Source organism: Octopus bimaculoides, chromosome 3, assembly GCF_046866305.1.
Source record: "Octopus bimaculoides isolate indiv1 chromosome 3, ASM4686630v1, whole genome shotgun sequence".
NCBI lineage: Eukaryota > Metazoa > Mollusca > Cephalopoda > Octopoda > Octopodidae > Octopus > Octopus bimaculoides.
In genome coordinates this window covers 122,620,684-122,643,459 of record NC_142930.1, presented here as the reverse complement: position 1 = coordinate 122,643,459, position 22,776 = coordinate 122,620,684, and the positions used below count along the sequence as shown (strand labels likewise).

Below are 22,776 nucleotides of genomic sequence, written 5' to 3'. Positions count from 1 at the left end.
ATCTGGATAGTATCACTTTTTGTTTCTTTCTCTATGTATCTCTATGTGCAATTGTATATATATGTATATTTTATATGTATCAAGCCCCCAAGTGTGTTTATTTGTTTATTTATATCATTATCTTTATATATTCATTAGTATTTGGCAGATGTAACAGAGTGACACAAAGGTCGATAGTCTCATGTGTTAGTACTTATCAAGCCTTTGATAACACACGAAACTCTCGATCCTTGAGCCGCTCTGTTAATTCTTCTAAATATTAACAAAAATATGTATAGATGTTAAATGTTCATTTAATGTGGTTTTAGAGTCAAGTTTTGACTGCTATTTCCAGGGTGGTGGTATCTCTTAGATACCCTAAATTATAATTATATGTGTGTGTGTGTGTGTGTGTGTGTGTGTGTGTGTGTGTGTGTGTGTGTGTGTGTGTGTGTATGCACGAGGAGGTACACAAAAGTAACTGGAAACATTTTCCGTGGAACAAGCCCATTGGTAAATCTGGCTTTCGCCGCTTTTATGCAACCCTCAGGCATTCGTCCGTCGAATGAAGTCGTACTGCCAAGTGGTGCGACTTAGTTTTGCAGTACCTCTCTCCAGCTCTTCGAGTTTTGCGACAGCTGAAACGAAGGAACAGCGTGCTTCCGTGAAATTTTGTTTTCTGGTGAGGAAAACGGCGGCCGAAACATTTTGTCATGCTTCAAACATCTTACAAAGCCGCTGCCATGGGCAAAACACAAATTTCCGACCATTCCTAAAAGGTTTCCATGTTGTAGGAATGGTCACATGTCGCTTAAAAACCAACCTCGTTCAGCGCGGCCGTCCCATCCTCCCGAACAGATGACTTCTCGAAAATTCATGAAATGACTGAGAGGACGAACTTCTTGATATGACTGATGTGTCGTAGAGCTCCTTTAAACGAAGTTTGAACGAGGAATTGCGAATGAAAGGAGTTGCAGCAAAATATGTGCCTCGCTTGCTCACGGAAAATCGTAAACTGAAAGAACTGTCGGAAATTGATCTGGATATTTTTTCGAAGGTCATCACTGGTGCTACTGAATTTGTAGATGTGGGAGAGGTGAAAAAGAAAAACGTCGGAGACGCTTATAGCATCACTTTGCAAGAGTTCCAGCACTGCTTCGAACACTGGAAAACGCGCCTGGACCAATTCATAGCTCCAAATGGAGAACAATTTGAAGGTGATACAAGTGTAAACATGTAAAACTAAGTGAATAAAATAATATTGCATAATTCCGGCTTCTTCGTATATACATATATATTCATATACATGTGTGTTTTTGTGTGTATGTGTGTGTGAGTGTATAAAATAGAACATATGTTATAACTTAAGGGTTTATTATTAACTCATAATTAAGAAATACTATCGTGAAAATCTTTGCCGCTTCATACATTTCCGTTTTCTTTCTTTTCAAGAGAAAAAGTGTTCCTGCTATAATTATGGATTGTTTTATTATCAAACGTTTGATGGACAAGCGATAAGTTTCAAGGGAGACTGCAAGTATAATATGGTATCTGGAAAATCAGGGAACACAAAATTTTCTGTTGATGTGGAGAGCGAACGTCGAAATCTTGTAGACCCATACTACACCACTAAACGCTTAGTAGATGTCAAAATAAATTCCATCACAATTCGTTTGTTGCCATTAAACAGAATCTGGGTAAGATTCAATTATTATTTATTATTAAGAGCTATGAATGGGTAGAAACGTTAGAGCACAGGAAAAAATTCCTTGCGTGGCTTCTTATGACTCTGCGTTTTGATTTCACATCCTGGCGAAGTCAACTTTAATTTTCACCGGAATCGACAAAATGAAAAACTACTCAAGTAAGTAAGCCGATGGTGTCAAGTATCCTTTCTCCTCCAAATTGCTGGCCTTGTGCCTAAGTTGGACAGCATTGTTTTATTATTATTATTATCATCATTATCACTATTATTACTACAATTATTAATTATTTGTTTGGATTTTTGCTTGTATTTATACAAGTTGACTCCTAGTCTCAACTAGAGATCTCAAGGGAATAAGATGTGAGCTCAAGTCATTACTATGGCAATATTTGGATTTTGCAAAAATTATTTTTCTAGAGAATGTTTGAATTATTATTATTATTGTTGTTGTTGTTGTTGTTGTTGTTGTTATCATTATTATTATTATTGCCTTTGCACAGCTTCTAACCCTGGAGATGTACTACGGTGTCAGCTGTTCACTAACAGTGAACTAAGGTAGCACCTATTATATTTCGAGCACCTTCCGGTTCCAAAACCTTGCTGTTTTCTGCACTGCTGCTTAAGTCTCTCTGTGAGATTTAGAAATGGATCATTTCTAATTTTTGTAATCAGTGAATGTGTTTCACTAGAATTATTATATGTTTACAAGAGCTTGACAGGCATCTTCAGCCAGCTGATCATGCTACTTCAGGCTGATGACATGCAAAAACTCAGAAACATGTCTCTGAATGCAGGCTAGGCTGGGTGGAGGTTCTTGTCTCCCCCTTGTAAACGTAAGGACACAGGAAATGTATCAAGACCGACAGGAAGCGGTCCAGCTTCCTAGGGCTAAATAGCAGTAGTATGATTCCCTTATTGGGACTGTCACGTTAAGTTGACAGTATACAACTACTTTATATATATTCCTTTATTCTTTTACTTGTTTCAATCATTTTGACTGCAGCCATGATGGAGCACTGCCTTTAGTCGAACAATTCGACCCCAGGACTTAATCTTAGTAGGCCTACTAATTTACTAATTATTCTATCGCTTTCTTTTGACGAACTGCTAAGTTACAGAGTTACGGGGATGTAAACACATCAACATCAGTTGTCAAACGTTGGTGGGTGGAGTAACACAGACACAGAAATACATATATACGTATATATATATATATATATATATATATATATATATATATATATATATATATATATATATATATATAATATTAGGATAATTACTTTATAAGAATGTATCAGGTAGTTAGCGTGAAAACACCTCATAAGGAAAAAAAAAACATCATTTTTTTCCATAAATATATATAATTTTATTTATATAAAGGCATTACTATACAATAATGCCTCGCGCTTAGAGGGACTCATGACAGGCTTCTTTCAGTTTCCATCTACTAAATCCACTCACAAGGCTTTGGGAAAAGACACTTGCCCAAGTAGGATTGCATCTGGAACCATGTGATTGGGAAGCAATCTTCTTACCACACTGACACTCCTGTGTATATAATATTTATAAAATGTCCAGTATTCGAGAGAACCAGGTATATAGTGAAAGCACCAAGGTCGGGTCGGTGATAACAATATATAATGACAAGTACGTACTCGTAAAGTAAATACGGATTTGTTCCTCCAGTTATGCATACATTCACAAATGGCCGACTAAACACACAACGTGTCATCAAAGCCACACGTGGGTACACTCGCTGGACCTATTGCACCGCCTTCTATAGACTCCAAATCCAAACGAGGCTATGCTAAAGCAAATATGGTCTTCTATTTAAACTTCTTGATTTCATATAATAATCAGCGTCCGATGAACATACTCGTCATGTACGCGAAACTAATAGTAGCGCGTGTAATACATGTGGAGTAAAACGCAGACATTAATATTGGACTCACATTAGATGGAGTACTCTGGCTTTTTTACGCAGATCAGTTTACTATATATACATGTGTGTGTGTGTTGGAAAATCAGGTGTCCCTCTATAAACATTATATATTTCAGGTTAATGAAGAAGAATTCACTCTCCCTGTCGTGAAATATGAGGAATTTGAAGCATATTATGCTGTCGGTTGGATAACAGTTACTACCAAATGGGGATTAATAGTGAGGTATGACGGAAATCATCGAATTACTGTCAGCCTTCCAATTTCATTTGCTAACAAACTGACTGGTATTTGCGGTGACTGCAATGGAGAACAAGATGACTTCCGTACAAAGTCTGGACGAAATGTTTCATCTCTCGAAAACAAAGACAGTTTAATCGCAGATAGTTATCAGGTCACTGGTGATTCTAACGAAAAGTAAGTGGTATCTAATAATTAATATTTCTTTTCTACTCTAAGCACAAGACCCGAAGTTTGGGGGTGGGGGCCAGTAGATCGGCCCCAGTACGCAACTGGTACTTAATTTATCGACACCGAAAGGATGAAAGGCAAAGTCGATCTCAGCGGAATTTGAACACTGAACGTGAAGACAGACGAAATACTGCTAACATTTCTCCCAGCTCGCTACCTTCCAGTAACTAATATTTAATTGTTTTAAGGGGTGACATAGAAGAATTATTAGTAGTTTATCCGACTTTACATTCATTCTAGTTTCAAATTCTCCTGAGGTCGAATGTGCATTTCTTTCTTTCGGGGTCGATAAAACAAGTATCAGTTGAGTACAGGGGTTAAACCTGGTACTTATTTTATTGTACACTTTCGCCGAACCTCTAAGAAAATGAACATCGGTTAAAAAAAAGAGTTGGCGGGGACAAACACAACCACACACAGATACAAACATATTACACACACAAACACAATTACGCACGCGCGCACACACAAATATGTAAATGCATGCACGATGGCCTCTCTCGTCGAAGACGACGTCTGAGCGTTCAGCTTATGCCGAACGACCTGTAAAAATGATTTGCTTATATTGATCAAAGGTTCGTGCCGCACATCAGCTCACTCTCTCCATCAAATCAACGTTGTCTGAATAGGAGCATCGCGTACCACACGTCAGGTGTTGAAGTGATCGCAGAGCAGAGTGTTTGGTTCAGGAACACAACGCACCAATCACGATCTAGCTATCGTCAGCGCAACACACACACACACACACACACACACACACACACACACACACACACACACATATATATATATATATATATATATATATATATATATATATATATATGTGTGTATGAATGAATATATAGTCAATCCAAACATGAATAAACAAGAAAAAAACACGAAAAAACAACAACGCGAGGACGTGGAATAAGTACAGTGTTATTGGACGCTCAGAAAAGGAAAGAAAAGAAAGAGGATTTCACGTTTCGAGCGGAGCTCTTCATCAGAAATATAGAAAAAGTCCAAAGAAGGGAAGACGGAGAAAGAAAATCGCCAACGATACACACACGGTCACATATTGAAAATGTATTGAAAATGTATATATATGTATATATATATATATATATATATATATATATATATATATATATATATATATATATATATATATATATATATATATATATATATATAGGTGATTAAAGTCAAAATAAGCAACAAGGATATCCAAAGTTTGGATATCCTTGTTGCTTATTTTGATTTGAATCACCTTATTTTGAAATTGTATGGATAATACCATACTTCATTCTGGTGCCTAAACTTAAGTACCATATTCAGCTTGAATCTAAATTTTACATATATATATATATATATATATATCCGGTCATAAATGATCATGAGATTGCACCTAGAAAGTTACCCTCCTAGGTACAAGACCAGCAGTCGCCCATGCATTCAGTCTCTCCACTCCATGGAATTGATGTCATGCAAGGAAAAGGTAAATACCAACGCACCTTGACACCAGTAACGTCGCAACTCAATTCTACAGCTGAGTGAACTGGAGCAATGTGAAATACAGTGGCTTGCTCAAGAACACAACACATAGACCGGTTCGGGAATCATGATTGTGAGCCCGACGCTTTAAGCGCTGAGCCATGCGCCTTCCCATATATTAATCAATGAAATTTATACAAATTATATCTCCAGTTTTATTCTGCTGTCAATCCCGGTTTTCTATTTCTGCACCTACATATGTTTCTGCTGCAATCTTGGCAACACTGCAGAATTGCAGCAGAAACAAATATAGGTACAGAAATGGAAAGATGTGATTGACAGAAGAATAAAACTTGATGTATGAATCTCTATTCTTATTATTAATTATTTCTTCTCTGCCGGCAACATACAATCTCCTTAGAGACATATGCATTTACCGATCTGAAGATCTAATGAGGATAGTAAAATAAACTATCTGAGGGTTTTCTCTACACTCATGGAGGTTAACCAGTATTATTAACCAGTAAAAGTGAATACAGTACCCGCTAGGATCGTATATCCCGACCAACCTAATTTGGAAACTTACCTATATATATATATATATATATATATATATATATATATACAGGGTGCAATGGGTAAACTGTCGCCATATTATATTTTTAATTTTGCGCATGCGCACTGTTTGTTTTTGGTTTTATCGACTACACAGTATAGTAGTGTCAGTTGGGCACCCTCTGTGAGAAAAACTGCACCATGACGCAAATCATTTTATCAGAAATCGGGAAACGACATGCTGTATTGCTTGGCATTCACGCGGGAAGCTCCAATACGAACATTTCAGAGTGTTTGGGTATCAGTCTGAGGTCATGTCCGAGGGTGATAAAAATCAAGCATCCAGTCAACATCGTGATGTTTGGAGTGATCACTAGTGATGGCAACGTTATCCCTCCATTCATCTTCCTATACGGCCTCACACTCAACATGGAGGCCTACATCAAATGCCTGGAGGAGGTATTGTTGCTCTGGATTTCGAGGATAGCTGCTGAAAGACCCTATGTCTGGTAAGAGGACTCTGCACCATGCCACACAAGCAGGAGAACCCAGTCAAGGTTGTCAAGCAATTTCTGCGACCGCATCACCTCTAAAATCTGGCCACCTAACTCCCCAGACTGCAACCCTTTGATTTTTATGTGTAGGGTGCAGTTGAACGAGAGACCAATAAAACTCCTTGTAACAGCCAAGATGAACTTAAGGCAAAGATTATGGCAACATTCACCAACTTAAACAGGGGGACCGTCCATAAGAGTCGCAGAAGATTCCTAAGATGTCTGGAGGCCGTGGTTGAAGCCAATGGGGATTTTATTGAATGAATTTACTCTTTAGTATTTCAAGATATTTTTATGTCTTTTTGGTAAATATATGTGTTAAAATAAGATGTCAGTGTTATTTTCAATTTTGCGTAATTTAGACGACAGTTCATTCACCGCACCCTGTATATATATATATATATATATATATATATATATATATAGAGAGAGAGAGAGAGAGAGAGAGAGAGAGAGAGAGAGAGTGAGAGAGATATGCGAGTTTTTGTATGATTGTGTATAGAGCAATATATTAATCAATATATATATATATATATATATATACTATGTATACATATATGTATGTATGTGTGTGTGTTGTGCTTGTATGTATATATACATTCATATATACATACAAACAACCTTATATAGTAAGCAAAGGAGAGTATACAATCCTGGGTAAAAACGTTCAACTATAAATCATATTTGCAAAGATTGGTGCATATATATATGTGTGTGTGTGTGTGTGTGTGTGTGTGTGTGTGTGTGTGTGTGTGTGTGTGTGCGTGCGTGCATGCGTGTCTGATTTTCACGATTTATTATTTAAAATTTTTACAATTTTACAAGATGATAATAATAGAATATTATATACTCATTGTGATAAAACTAATACTCATACATATTAATCAAGTTCTTGATTAATACATATAGTTTTCACTTAGGCAAAGCGATTCTATCGCCAAGTTGTTTGAAGAGTAGAGCGTAACATCAATTCAATTATTTTGATATAACAAGTTATACAACGATTTCATTAGCTTACGGATATTTCTTCTATAAGACGTTATGCACTGAGCTGTGTTCATTCGACATCTTATAGGAGACGTAGCCCTTCTTCTGTCATACATTAATGTATAGATGAGTGTGTGTGTGTCTGTGTGAGAGCGAGAGAGCGAGAGCGTGTGTATATATGCCTAGTATACCCTGAAGCCACCGGTCATTTACCGTACCAGAGTCGTTGAAATCGAACCTAGAACTATGTAGTTATGGAACGAAATTCTTAACTTGATATTCATGTCACCGCTTAAATATATGAACGAATATCTGAACAAATTATTTAATCAAGAAATATAGAAGTTGAGATGACACGCTCTATTTTGCTGTAGATCGCTTTTATATAGGGCTTCAAACAATGTTAGTAGCGGGACTATCTGAACTTTGTCAGAAGTTTCAGTAACTTCACTTTCGATTTCAGCAGTGAGATTATGTAACTGAGGGTGAGTCGTGGTACAATTGAATTAATAAAGGCCTAATTCCGAACGTTTTTAGTGACTTCTATGATTTATAAGATATGACTCTGCTAACAGAAGATAAAAACTTATTTCTATATTCTAAATGCTTCTGATAAATAATTTTGTATTTTGTTCTGCTCTTTCTTTTTTTATTTCTAGGTGTAATGCAACAAGTGTTGTTAATATAAAATGCAACAGCACTGAAGTGCAACGATGTAATATCATACACAGTAATATTTTCACATCATGTGTGCAAACGCTTGGCCAAAAGCTAGCCAATCGGTTTTTTGAATCTTGTCAATCAGATGTCTGCTCATCCAGCGTCAGTTTGAATACCGACATTTTAATTTGTAAAAGTATTGAAGCTTTTGTTACTGAGTGTGAAAGAGCTGGTGTACCAATAAACTGGAGAGGAATTGCAGAATGTCGTGAGTTTAATGTTTCTTATCCTTATTATTAGTGATTTTGAAAGAGTCTGGGAGAGAAACGGTCATAACAGTGAAGAATAAAGCAGGTGAGAACGAAATGATTGATAGGAGTGAAGGAAAAATCAGTGGGCAGTCTATCATAGTCAATATATATGAATCAAAGCATCCGTAAAGCAGTAAAATATTTGTAGTTGATTCTGAAATGTCATAAATCGAGGGTTTGCGGATTGAACACCGAGTAAAGTTAATGGTATCCCGGGCATTACAAGAACCAAAAGAAGAGCCATCAAGAACAACATAGAGGATTCTGGTAAAATATCTACAAGGCTCTGGCTGAAAAGAAGTGATCGACAGGTTCAGTAGAATACCGTTTGGATACAGGCCTTCGCTTGACCAGCTTGAGTTCGGTCACCTTGATAAGAGTTTATATTGTAAGACCGGCAACACCCAGTGAACTCAGGATACAACACCTATGTGTCCAGTAGATGTACGTTAAAATAACTGCTTCATTTACATGAGCATATGTATTTCTTAGTTACATATACATTTTATATGATCATTTCTTATGTATAAAATGAATCCTTTCTACTTTAGGCACAAGGCCTGAAATTTTGTGGGCGGAGTAGAACATTTCATTGACACCAGTACTTCACTGGTACTTATTTTATCGACTCCGAAGCGGTGGAAAGCAAAGTCGATCACGGCGGAATTTCAACTCAGAACGTAAAGTCGGATGGAATGCCGCCAAGTATTTTGTCCGACATACTAACGATACTGTCAATTTACTGCCTTAAGAGAGACAAATACTGTCAGATTATTGTCGTAACCATACTAAATGACACGAATGTTGTGACTAAAGAGGTTGAAAAAAATCACCAAGTACTCCGAATTGAAAGTAGAAATGGCAAGACTTTATGGAATGCCAGTCCCTTTGAAACTTCAAAACTTCTTAAAGCAACTGGAAATCCCATGCAAGATTGAGGTCTTGCAAAAAGCAGCCTTATTGGGCATAGCGCACATCTTAAGGAAAGTATTAACTTTCTGAGGTCCTTGTTGTGACAAGACAGATGACTAAAGATTCCGATGCATTTTTACCAACACTGAGTTACGATGGAAATAATAATAATAATAATAATAATAATAATAATAATAATAATAATAATAATAACAATAACAATAATAATAATAATAATAATAATAATAATAATAATAATAATAATAATAATAATAATAATAATAATAATAATAATAATAATAAAAAGAAGAAGAAGAAGAAGAAGAAGAAGAAGAAGAAGAAGAAGAAGAAGAAGAAGAAGAAGAAGAAGAAGAAGAAGAAGAAGAAATAGACAGAGAAAAATCCCAGCAATGGCTGAGAAGCTCAGGACTCAAAGCAGAGACTGAAGGATGTTTAATTGCTGCACAAGACCAAAGCCTTCCCACCAGAAATTACCAAAAAGATATAATGAAAAGAAACATGACAAGTAACTGTAGAATATGTGGAGATGGACAAGAAACAATAAATCATATTATCTCTGGCTGCCCAGTCCTGGCTAAGAAGGAATATATTCACAGACACGATAGAACTGGGACCTATATACACTGGAAACTATGCCAACACTATGGAATAACAACAGAAAAAAGATGGTATAAACACATGCCAGAAAAGGTCACAGAAAACGAGAAAGCAATCATGCTCTGGGATATGCCAATACACACAGATAGAGAAATTAAGGCAAATAGACCAGATATAGTTGTCAAAGATCATGAAGAAAAAAAATGCTTTCTAATTGATGTATCAATACCAGCAGATGACAACGTTTCTCTAAAAGAAATGGAAAAACTTTCAAAATACAAATACCTGGAAATAGAGGTAACTCGAATGTGGAATCTAAAAACAGAAACAATTCCTATCATAGTAGGTGCCTGAGGTATAATAAAAAAAAATATTCAGAAAAATACATAACAAAAACACCAGGACTTACAAAAATATATAACATACAGAAAATTGCACTACTGGGCACTGCACACATCTTACTCAAAACACTTTCAATACAGTAACCATAAGAGCACCACAGCAAACCACAGCACATACCCAAGGCGCACAGAGCTGCGCTCGGTAGTGAAGTGAAAGCACGTTATAAAAATAAAACTGCTGAACAATAATAATAATAAAATGCCCGGATGCAGTACCATGCCCGGATGCAGTACCATGCCCGGATAAAGTACCAGGCAGTGACTCTCATGGCTTCTGATCTTAATTGATTGGAAGTGTTATCATGTACATTGTTTTGTCTTGGTATAAAAGATGGGCTACAGCAAATATTCTGCTTAATACCACAGATTTGCTTGTCAGTTGTTTGACCTTAACCAGTTGAGCATGTCCCTTGGTGGCTGACGATTATGTACATCTCTGATCACAAGTAGAAGTAGTGGGGGAGCATCATAGCCATGTGTTGAAAGGAATTCTTTTGGGTTTGGATAATTCACCTTTGGAAACACAGGTGCTTTGTTCAACATATTTAAACAACTCTTATTCAGAGATCTTTTGAGCGAGATAGGCTACTCGACCTGAAGACAATTTTAACTGGGCCCCACCTGCAAGGTCATGCGCTTTATACCTTGATATGAGACCACTATGTCGCGCACATATGGTTGTGATGCATGTGCCTGGTGTACCCTTATCAGACGGGTAGTCATGATGGGTATACTGGGCTTCGTATATTTTACCCCAGTGTCACTTTGATGGCATGCACTGCTCGCTCATTCAATTATAATAATAATGAAAACAATCTCTTTAACTTTACTTACCTCAATAATAATAACCTTTCAAAGTATATGGATATCGTAATAGCTTATGGTGTCAGGCGGCCAGCTGGCAAAAATGTTAGCGCGCCGGGCGAAATGCTTAGCGGTATTTGGTCTGTCTTCATGTTCTGAGTTCAAATTCCGCCGAGTTCGACTTTGCTTTTCATCCTTTCGGTGTCGATAAATTAGGTACCACTGGGGTCGATGAAATCGACTTAACCCCTTTGTCTGTCCGTGTTTGTCTCCTCATGTTTAGCCCCTTGTGGGCAATAAAGAAATAAGAAACGTTAGCGCGCCGGGCGAAATGCTAGGCAATATTTCATCTGTCTTTACTTTCTGAGTTCATATTCCAGACTTTGCCTTTCATCCTTTCGGGGTCGATAAATTAAGTACCAGTTGAGTACTGGTGTCGATCTAATTGACTGGCACCTTCCCCAAAAATTTCGGGCCTCGTGCTAAGAGTAGAAATGAATATTCTATGGTGACAAAAGACTGTGGGCATGAAGGACTTGACGCCATTTGGATACTGGAAATAAGTTACATGTTTCACGATGATTCGTGCCGAGTTTCAAAATGCAGACATCATGCTGCGTAATGGGATGTGAAAACTGTAAAGGCCGTAAGATATAGCATAGACAGCTGTCACGGAGACTACGATGTTGTGGCCCACAAAAAGCTAGATAACATGCGTCCTAACAGCGTCTGCTAGCTGGATTTCATTCAAAAGCTAATGAACAGGGCCTTAGACTCAATTCAGACTGCTGTGTGAAGCTGCTGGAAATTATGTTCAGTCTCTAGCTGGAGAGGATTGATGCTGAAAGGCTATATATATTAAGATTCGGCTCCTTGCCATACTTCAGGAAAAGATCAGAAGTGGTTGTCAGAGAATTTCTACGACTTTATCAACCCCAACTTCCGGCCTCCTAATTTCTACGATTTGTGATCCCAAGGATTCCTGTGCTGGGCGCGGTTGAGAAAGATACCAACCACTTTGCTGGTGGCCAAGATCAAGAAGGTGTTCGAAGATGTCCACACGAAGACAGTGAGAAACCCATGCGCCAGGTTCCGGAGTCATCTTGAGGCTGTGATGGAAATTGAGGGCAGCTATTTTTAGTAAACTGTTATCTCCCAGGCATAGTTGATATATTTTAATTTTTTTTTTAATACTTTCATTTTGGAATGAGACATTTTGTTTTCTTCTACATTTATGCAAATATTTAGCCCGAACAACTTGTATATATACATGTACGCATGTATGTACATATATATTCCCTGAGTAACATGTACATAGGAGCAAATATTTAGATACATACACACACATGTACAATACACATGAATATATGTACGTACAACTCATATAAGTGTACGTATATATATATATATATATATATATATATATATATATATATATATATATATATATATATATATATATATATATATATATGTATGTATGTATGTATGTGTGTGTGTGTGTGTGTGTGTGTGTGTGTGTGTGTATGTGTGTGTGTGTAAATATATATATATGAATGTATAAATATTTCGGTATACAAATACGTTTATGTATAACCATTTGCATATATGCGTGTATGCAGAAAATATACATGCATACATATACATGTGTGTGTGTGCGTATGTGTGTGTATGTGCGTTTGTGTGCGTATGTGTGTGTATGTATCTGTGTGTGTATGTATTTGTGTGTGTATGTATTTGTGTGTGTATGTATTTGTGTGTGTATGTATTTGTGTGTGTGTGTGTGCGCGCGTGTGTGTGCATGTACGTATACTCCATACTTCATATAACAGGCAATTAAGTTTTCCACCGATCTAATCTTCCAGCAAGTTTCTGTGCAGGTTACGAAAGCTACAAGTACTATGCAACAAGCTGCCGAAACGATTGTTTAAATACTACAAAATGTTCCACGTTCTCTGAAGGTTGTACTTGCGGACAGAATTTCCGTTACAGCGGAAAACGTTGCATGCCCAAAAACTATGGTTGTGGTTGTTCCATTAATGATGAATACTTTATGGTAATTAATTCTTTTATATAATGTTTCTTATATCATAAGTGACTTGTATTGATCCTCAATTTCCCATCTTAATTTTTCGTTACTAATATGCATATGCATCAACCTCAGTACGTAACTGGTACTTGTTTAATCGACTCCGAAAGGATGAAAGGTAAAGTCGGCCCAGGTGAATTTGAACTCAAAATATAACGACAAACGAAATACCGCTAAGCATGTCACCCGGCGTGCTGACGATTCTGCCAGCACGCTGCACATACACACACACACACACACACACACACACACACATATATATATATATATCTTAAAAAATAGAGCTCAAAATCGATGCATTGAAGATACTTTATTGCAGCAACAATTATAATAGCAGAAACAACAACAATAAGCCAAACCTATGCACATTTCAATAGAGTATCCAGGATAAATAAACTACATCATAAAATGTCTCATAAAATATTATAACATATTATAACACATTTGTTAACAGATACTATATATTTTATAAAGTTTTGTTTTATAAAAGATATGTATTTAATATTAATATATATATATATATATATATATATATATATATATACACACATACGGTTAGAGGTTGTGTTAACCTCATGAAGGTATGGTTTCATTCAAGGAAATACTGGTTCAATACCTACTATTTTGGTGGAATTTCCTTAAAATAATAGGTATATATATATATATATATATATATATATATATAAACATGTAGTTTATATCCATATGAAAGAAGAATAAAATGGAGATTGGGAAGTTAGTAATTGTTTATTATTAACAGCAAATTAATCATCATCCCTTACAGCTGTTTCAATTAATACTCAGAAAATTTAAGTGAATATTACATTTATATGAGCTGGGGGGAAAATATACCCTTGGATGTTTTATATGTGTTTGTGGATTCATTATAGCAGAATCATATTGAACTAATACTAAGTCTATTTTGAATCCATAAACACATATAATGAATCATACATACATATATATATATATATATATATATATATATATATATATATATATATACATACACATTTGTATATGTATAAATAGATTTATAGATAGACATAAAAAACACAAACAATCCCCCAAAAAGCATCAGAATGGTGTCATAAACGATAAAGAATATCTTGCGTGAAGGTCTAAATGCCCTTGAGGCTGAATCTACTCAATTACGTCTTAACACAAGTCTGGACAACAATAGATGTTAATAGGAGAAAGTAGAAGTAAGGCAGCGAGCCCGCGGAATCGTTTGCGCGCCCTACAAAATGCTTAGCAGCATTTCGTCCATCTTTACGTTCTGAGTTTAAATTCCGACAAGATTATCTTTGCCTTTCAATCTTTCGGGATCGATAAAATAAGTCGATGCCCCCATCCCTCAAATTGCAGGCCTTGTGCCAAAATTTGAAATGAATGAAAGGAACAAGTAATTTTTGCTTTTGTGTATTTTACATATTTTTACATATTTTTTCTTTTCATTGAGATAGAAAAGGTGAAAGACTTATCTCTCGAGTCTAAAAGGAGGTCGAAGAGAAAGAATACTAACTACTGTATGTTTCAGCAGAAAATAATTCTTAAGTCACATCTATTGCGATATCCAAGTTGTTTTTAATATAAAGCGGCGTGTTGGCAGAGTCGTTAGCACGCCGGGGGAAATGCTTAGTGGTATTTCGTCTGACTTCACGTTCTGAGTTCAAATGTCGCTGCAATCAACTTTGCTTTTCGGTGTCGATAAATTAAGTACCAATTATGCACTGGGGATGATGTAATCGACTAGTCCACTCCTCTCAAAATTTCAGGCCTTGTGCCTTTAGTAGAAAGGATATCTGAGTTGTTTTTAATAGACTGATTTTTTTTAAATTTTGTTACAAGCCCAACAATTTCTCTAGAAGGGCCAAGTCGAATAAATCGATCCCAGTGCCCAACTGGCACTTATTTAACGATCCCGAAAGGGGCATCTGAATTCAGAACGTTAATATGGATGAAATGCCACTAGAAATTTTGCCCGGCGTGCTAATGATCCTGGCAGCCCGTTGCATTAGTTATTTCTAGCATATTTGTATATTATTTCTAGTATACAAGTAGTAAAGTGGAGGCGCAATGGCCCAGTGGTTAGGGCAGCGGACTTGCGGTCATAGGATCGCGGTTTCGATTCCCAAACTGTGCGTTGTGAGTGTTTATTGAGCGAAAACACTTAAAGCTCCACGAGGCTCCGGCAGGGGATGGTGGCGAACCCTGCTGTACTCTTCCACCACAACTTTCTCTTACTTCCTGTTGTTTCTGTTGTGCCTGTAATTCAAAGGGTCAGCCTTGACACACTGTGTCAGCTGAATCTCCCTGAGAATTACGTTAAGGGTACACGTGTCTGTGGAGTGCTCAGCCACTTGCACGTTAATTTCACGAGCAGGCTGTTCCGTTGATCGGAACAACTGGAACCCTCGACGTCGTAAGCGACGGAGTACCAACAAACAAGTAGTAAAATAAGGCGGCAGAATTGCTATCGCGCCGGATAAAATACTTAGTGGCATTTTTTCTTACGTTCTGAGTTCAAACGCTACCAGGTTCGATAAAATAAGTACCAGTTAAGCACCGTGTTCCAAAATTTGAAACCAATATATTAGTAGTGAAGGAATTGTTAATCATAAAGAGAATGTTTTATTGCAGTAATAAGGATATTTTAAGCAAAATAAATATAAAGAAAACAATCTAATGACCTCAGTATTTTAAGACATGTTCAACTTTTGATTCATTCATAGAAATATTATATAGTTTTTTTGTTGTTTTTTTTTCCAGAGAGGAACATATCTCGTTGATTCTACTTGTAATAACACATACTATTGTTCCGCAAATGGCAAATACAAGAAATATTCATATTTCTGTTCAAAGAATGGTAAATGTGATTTTAAAAATGGTAAACGACAGTGTGTCTGTAAAAATGGTTATTATGGAAGTGGTTGTCAACACGCCATTGGTAGGTATGAATTTTACGTGTTTACATAACCATCATTTGACATATCACTAACTGTCAATTAAATAATACTGTCATAGGCAGAGAGAGCGTAACTATTAGAACTAATATGATGTTAATAATGTTCTAAGGAAGGCATTGTACAGTTGGTTCACTACATATTACATATACAGACTAAACAGAACTGGAATAATTTCAGGCGCTATTTTCGAAAGTTGTGATGTGTCGTTTTCAAGAGAGGTATTCTCTGTTTGTTAGGTATAAGATATATGAAGATCGTGTAAGGGCGCCCGGCCTAGTGGTTAGGACTTTACTTGCAAGATCGTGGTTTCAATTCCTGATCCGAGCGGTGCGTTGTGGTCTTGTGCAAAACACTTCATTTCACGTTGCTCTGCGATCACTTCAACAACCGACGTGTGGTAAACCGAGCACCTTTTCAAGCAACGTCAATGTGATAGAGGGAGATCTCTAATGTACAGCTCACACATTAGATCACTGATCACTTGAAATAAATCATTTATACGGGTTCATCAACAAGAAATTGCAGAACCATTTTTCTCAGACTACGGGAGACTATCATCACATCCTATGAAGATTATGCTATTCTCGCATGTTGCATGTAAAATGTTATATAAAATACAGGTTTAACTTACTTATTTTTCAATTGAAGGATATTTGAATATGTTTTGATAGTCGCCATTTATAGATAGTCTTTTGAAGGATTTGGTACATTACTGAAAGTATTCAGATTTTTCTCTGAAAATCTTAAATGTAAACAGCTTCAGTGTAGCACGTTTTGATATCTGAATATCTTATTATCTGCTTATTGAAAGGATATACGGTATGCCCTTCAGAAAAGGATTTATATTTTCTTTAGTCATTTGTGCACAGATTGTGTGCGAGTAAATGAGGGACTCATAATTTTTATCCTTGGTAGTATATATAACTATGCAATAGTACATTGACAACGAAATAAACTATTTGCTACTGTAAATATCGACAGCACTTTAAACTAATCCGAAGACTGTTTGCTTGTCGGATTGAATTCTACATCTGTCAACATAACCAGCTGATTCGGGTTTCTTACATAGTGATAGACAAGACCTTTCATAATGCTCCAACGACGATGAGTTATATAACATATACTACCACACGTACCAATAATATCGGAAATATTTTGGTACTGAAACTCAACACATGCCGTATATATCTTTTCATGTTATGATACCCTTACAGTTTATGGTTTCTCATATACGAATTAGTGACATGTATACAATAAATATTCATTAGAAAAGATATTGGAGTTTCTTTTCCTATTTTTTCTATTTTCTTATGGAGGCGGTGTCCTATTTCGAATACATTTACCTTTATATGTAGTCAGTACAGAATTAAGTTCTGAAAGCTTCAGTTAGTGATACAGCTGATGTCATAAGTTCTCAATAAGTCCTCAAAACACGATATAGTAATAATCGAAGCCTAATGTAAAGATATATTTGCAGCAAAGTGAGATGGCGTTTTAATGAATTGTTAATTTGTTTACTTCATAAGCCGGCGAGCTGGCAGAAATGTTAGCACGCCGGGCAAAATGCTTTTGGTATTTCGTCTGTCTTTACGTTCTGAGTTCAAATTCCGCCGAGGTCGACTCTGCCTTTCATTCTTTCGGGATCTATAAATTAAGTACCAGTTGTGTTTTGAGGTCGATCTAATCGGCTGGCCCCTTCCCCCAAAATTTCGGGATCTTGTGCTTAGAGCAGAAACGAATTTGTTTACTTCATTTTTGACATAACTAGTAAAATACAGCAATGATGTTATTTGTTTATAATTCGTTGTCTTTCTTTTAAGGAGTTAGCCTAACCAAAAAAGAAGAGGGAGAAGAAATTATTAAATAAAAGAAGTTAGGATTCAAAACCCAATAATCATGTACTTGAAAAGTATGAATATAGTTAGACATTAAGCCAAATATGGATATTGTCAAATCAACTGTAGGTTGCCGGGAGAAGTTAAAAGATACAGTTGGGTATTTTCGTTAGCAACACAAGGAAATTACAAATTTTGTTATTATTTAACTTCTAAAACTAAGATGTTGAGAGATCTGTGATAGTGAAGAATTATTAACTGTATATATTAGTTTGTTCGGAAAATAATGGTCGATTTTAGAAACAATTTTATTCTGGAAAAAATAATAGAAATGATTTGATTAGTGAAATTATGAGCCGTGAACATCTATACATCTCTGCCGTTGATCAACGAGATTATTTACACCTCGATGATAAAAACTTGTTGGCTTTGATGCTAAGAAATCTTTGAAAACTGATTCCACCTTTGGTTTGGACCTGAAAGTTTTATCACTTAAAAACGTGTTTAAATTCTTAAAATGGTAGTCAGTGGGTGAAAGATCAGGAGAAGATGGAGGATATGGTAAAGTCTCGTATCCCAAGTCTGTGAGCTTCTGCAGTGCAATTCTTGCAACATGGGACTTTGCAGTATCGTGGAGCAGAATTGGGCCACGCCGATTCACCAATACAGGTCTCATTTTTGGCAAGTGGGCATTCACTTCTGCGAGTTGGTTGCAGTAGACTTCTGCTTTAAAGCTATGATTGGCTTTCAAAAATCTGTAATGGACAACACCGATTCCAGACCACCAGACAGTCACCATAATCTTTTGCTGATGCAACTTTGTCTTTGGGAAATGTTTGGGGGACTCATCACGATCAAGCCATTGTCCGACCTGATTGTTTACAGTTATCATAAAGGATCCAGTTTTCATCACAAATGACTATTCGGTCAAGAACCGGATCATTGGTGTTTCGCAGAAAGAGCATCGAGCACACTTCAAAACTCCGAACATTCTGATTTTCATTGAGTTCATGCGGTACCCATTTATCGAGCTTTTTCACCTTACCAATCTTCTGTAAATTGCGAGAGAGCGTTACAATACCGATATCAAGTGCCTGAGGCATTTCTCTGACACTTTGACGTTAGTTTTGTTCAGCAATTGCTTTCAATTGTTCACTGTCAAGACTGCATGACCGTCCTCTATCTTCTTCATCATCAAGGTTCTCATCACCACTACGTAATTTCTGAAACCACTTTCGTAGTGTGCGATCACTTGTGGACCCTTCTCCATGCTCTGTTGATATTGTCAGCAGTTTGGGAGGTATTGTGCCTAAGCATGAACTCCTGCAAGAAACGTAAACGAAGGTCCATTTTGTCATGTTCATAATTAAGGGCGCCTATGCTTCAAGAATGTTTTCTGCCTGAAATAAGTAGAAAATTATTAAAGAGCATACATCAATTGCTAAGTTTGTCGAAATTTACCTAAGATATAATTAAAATACTATGATAAAATTGCGTTTCAAAAGACAACACCGGCCATTATTTTTAGAAAAAAACAAGTAGAAAGAAATACCAATCTTTAAATTTTCTTATGAATTCGCGTTGAAGACATGTATACTATGCTACATAGGATGTGAACTGAAAGTATTCAAACCATATTTTTAAACCGTGGTAAGAATATAAGAATATTTTCTTTTATTATGTTTTTAATAAAATACGGTATTTTACTATTATTCTTTCCTATTTTATATATTTTCTTCACAGGTCGATGGGGTCATTTTATTCAAGTATGGAACGCGGAATTGAAAGCCGTTCCTTGGGCTTCATATTCAGTGGATTATAGCCACTGCAGTCAACTGTGTTATTTTAATAAATTTTGCAAGGCATTTAGCAGCGATCATACTCGTAGAATATGTAACATATATAATGTTGATGCGAGTGGCAATTTTACTTTGGCCTTTGCCGACTGCAGTTCAAAATACTATTATCAGCGAAGCAGTAAGTATATCAATAAGCTATATATATATATATATATATATATATATATATATATATATATATATATATATATAATATATATATATACACGCGCACACACACACACACACGCACGCACGCACACACACACACACACACACACACACATATATATATATATATATATATATATATATATATATATATATATATATATATATATATATATATATACATATATTGTTTTCCTTTTGGGTGAAACTCTGCTAACTAGCTGCTTAATTTAATTATTGGTATACTCATTAGCGATTCGCTAAATCATCCATAAAGTTTTATGGAATAAACATATATGCTCGTAGCGTGGTTGGCCGGGAACTGGTGAGCTGTGCCGACTCGTCTGACGATGTTGAAACTGTACGGCAAAGAGACGACACAGTTGCCAGTTTCCGGTTCGCGACACACACACAATTTTAAGATATTTAGCCTTATGAAAGACGGTATCTGATGTCATGGATCATTTTACTTAATACTGCAGAAGGCTTAACCGGAGTGTGAGGTGTATAGGTGTTCGATCCTTTATAGCGACGTGCTAGCCGCATTTTTATTTGTTTTTTTCTCGACTTCTGTTTCGTTTTCTAAGGGTGTTCAACCAATATTCTAAACTGGTTTTCACAGCTATTCCGGGGACAATAATATTAAAAAAAAATTTTCTTCTTGTCCTGTAATTTTCCAAGCATAATTACTGCTTGTTCTGTACTTTTCCAGGTTCAATACTGAAGAATATTCTGGGATTCTACACCTGCATTATACATACACTACAGAATCCTGAAGCTGGGCTTATGAACCGATAGCTTGGGTGGGACCTTTGATCATTTTCTATATACATATATACACACACGCACACACACAGATGTGTATATTTGTATATGTGTGCTCTTCAATATCCTTCCAAAATGAATGAGAGACCTGCATGGTGTAGATGTAAGTTTCTTTAAAGTAAAACTGGATTTCTTCCTGTCAAAGAGTCCAGACGAGCCTAACTCACGGCAAACTCTTTTGCCGAACCGCTGAGTTACGGGCTCATAAACACACCAGCATCGGTTGTCAAACGATGTTGGGGGACAAACACAGATGCACAGATATATACACACACTTACATATATATATATATATATATATATATATATATATATATATATATATATATGGGAGAATATACAAATAATAACAACAGACGAGGACAGGTGGTGTAAATAACAAAAGGATATATTAGTATGACGCTCGGGAATACGGAAAGTCTTTGACGTTTCGAGCTACGCTCTTCAACAGAAAGAATACGGAGACAAGGAGAAAAACACGGAGAAAAAAAACTGAATAGTGTTCAGTCAACGGTCAATCATAATAATATGTGGGTACAGGACGTCACGAAACGTACAACAAAAAATACGAAGTACGAGTACATGGAATATGAACTATTTTTTCGAACAACGAAAGACACAAATGGAAAACAAGACAAACAACATAAAGAACGACCCTTCGTCAGTTTCTCATATTTCAAGCTTTTAACAACAAGATACGCTTTCGATAAAACAGTTGCTACCGCAGACCAAATTAAATAAAATTTGGGATTTTGCGGAGAGTCAAACACAAACAGGACAGTGAAAACAAACAGAAAGGGCTGCTAAGCCTAAACGAGGTTGTGGTGGCGAATTCGTAAATCAAGCTTGGACAGAAGACAGACGCATCCAGTAAGGGGCTTTGTGGATGATATTACGGTAACAACTGCAACCCATGTGGATGCAGAAAGAACACATGGTGACATGGGCAAGAATGAGGTTTAAACCAAAAACTTCGAGGTGCATGGTGATCAGGGAAGAGCGGAATTAATCTACAAAATCAGGCTGAAAGTGCAAGGAGAGGGCCATTCCATCAATAGAGGAAAATCCTATTGAATGCTTCGGAAAGATGTTTGACAAATCGCTGTCAGACAGAAGCAATGTCACCAACATTGTGAAGCAAGCAGAGGAGTGGCTGATGAGGATTGATAGATCAGAGCTTCCAGGAAAGTTTAGGGCATGGCTCTACCAACAAGACCCATATGGTTGTTGATGCTGTGTGATGTTCCGATGATAAGTGTGGAAAGGGTGGAGAGGAATATAAATAAATACCTCCGAAGATGGCTAGGTGTTACCCCAAGCTTTACTTCAATAGACCTGTACATAAGATCGGGACATCTACAACTTTCCTTGTCATACGTAGGGGAGGAAATTAAAGTAATAAAATGTTAAGTTGTAATGATGTACAGAGACTCTAAGGACGAGTTTGTAAGATATGCAGGTATTACAACAAGGTCTGGGCGAAAGTAGGTAGGTAGCGCTGCAGTCGCTCAGGCTGAAGTTATGCTGCAGCTGCGCCACATCATTGGGGTTAGATGCATAGGTCGCTAGGGTCTTGGTTCTTCCTATTTTCGACAATGGAAGAAAACAGACACCAGAAAGAGGTGAGCTATGACCCAGGAAGTGGTGCGGTACCAGGAGGAAGAAAGAAGAAA

The 22,776-nt window shown here is 36.6% G+C and overlaps 1 protein-coding gene across 1 annotated transcript; it reads left to right on the top strand.

The window, feature by feature from the left end:
* The first annotated feature begins 1,439 nt into the window (after window positions 1–1,439).
* Window positions 1,440–21,076, top strand: LOC128247369 (alpha-tectorin-like). The gene is made up of 7 exons (XM_089348404.1): window positions 1,440–1,676; window positions 3,746–4,044; window positions 8,330–8,598; window positions 13,242–13,432; window positions 16,238–16,415; window positions 20,013–20,246; window positions 20,991–21,076. The coding sequence occupies exons 1-7, from the start codon at window positions 1,524–1,526 to the stop codon at window positions 21,074–21,076; spliced, it is 1,410 nt and encodes a 469-aa protein (XP_089204530.1). The 5' UTR covers window positions 1,440–1,523.
* The last annotated feature ends 1,700 nt before the right edge of the window (window positions 21,077–22,776 follow it).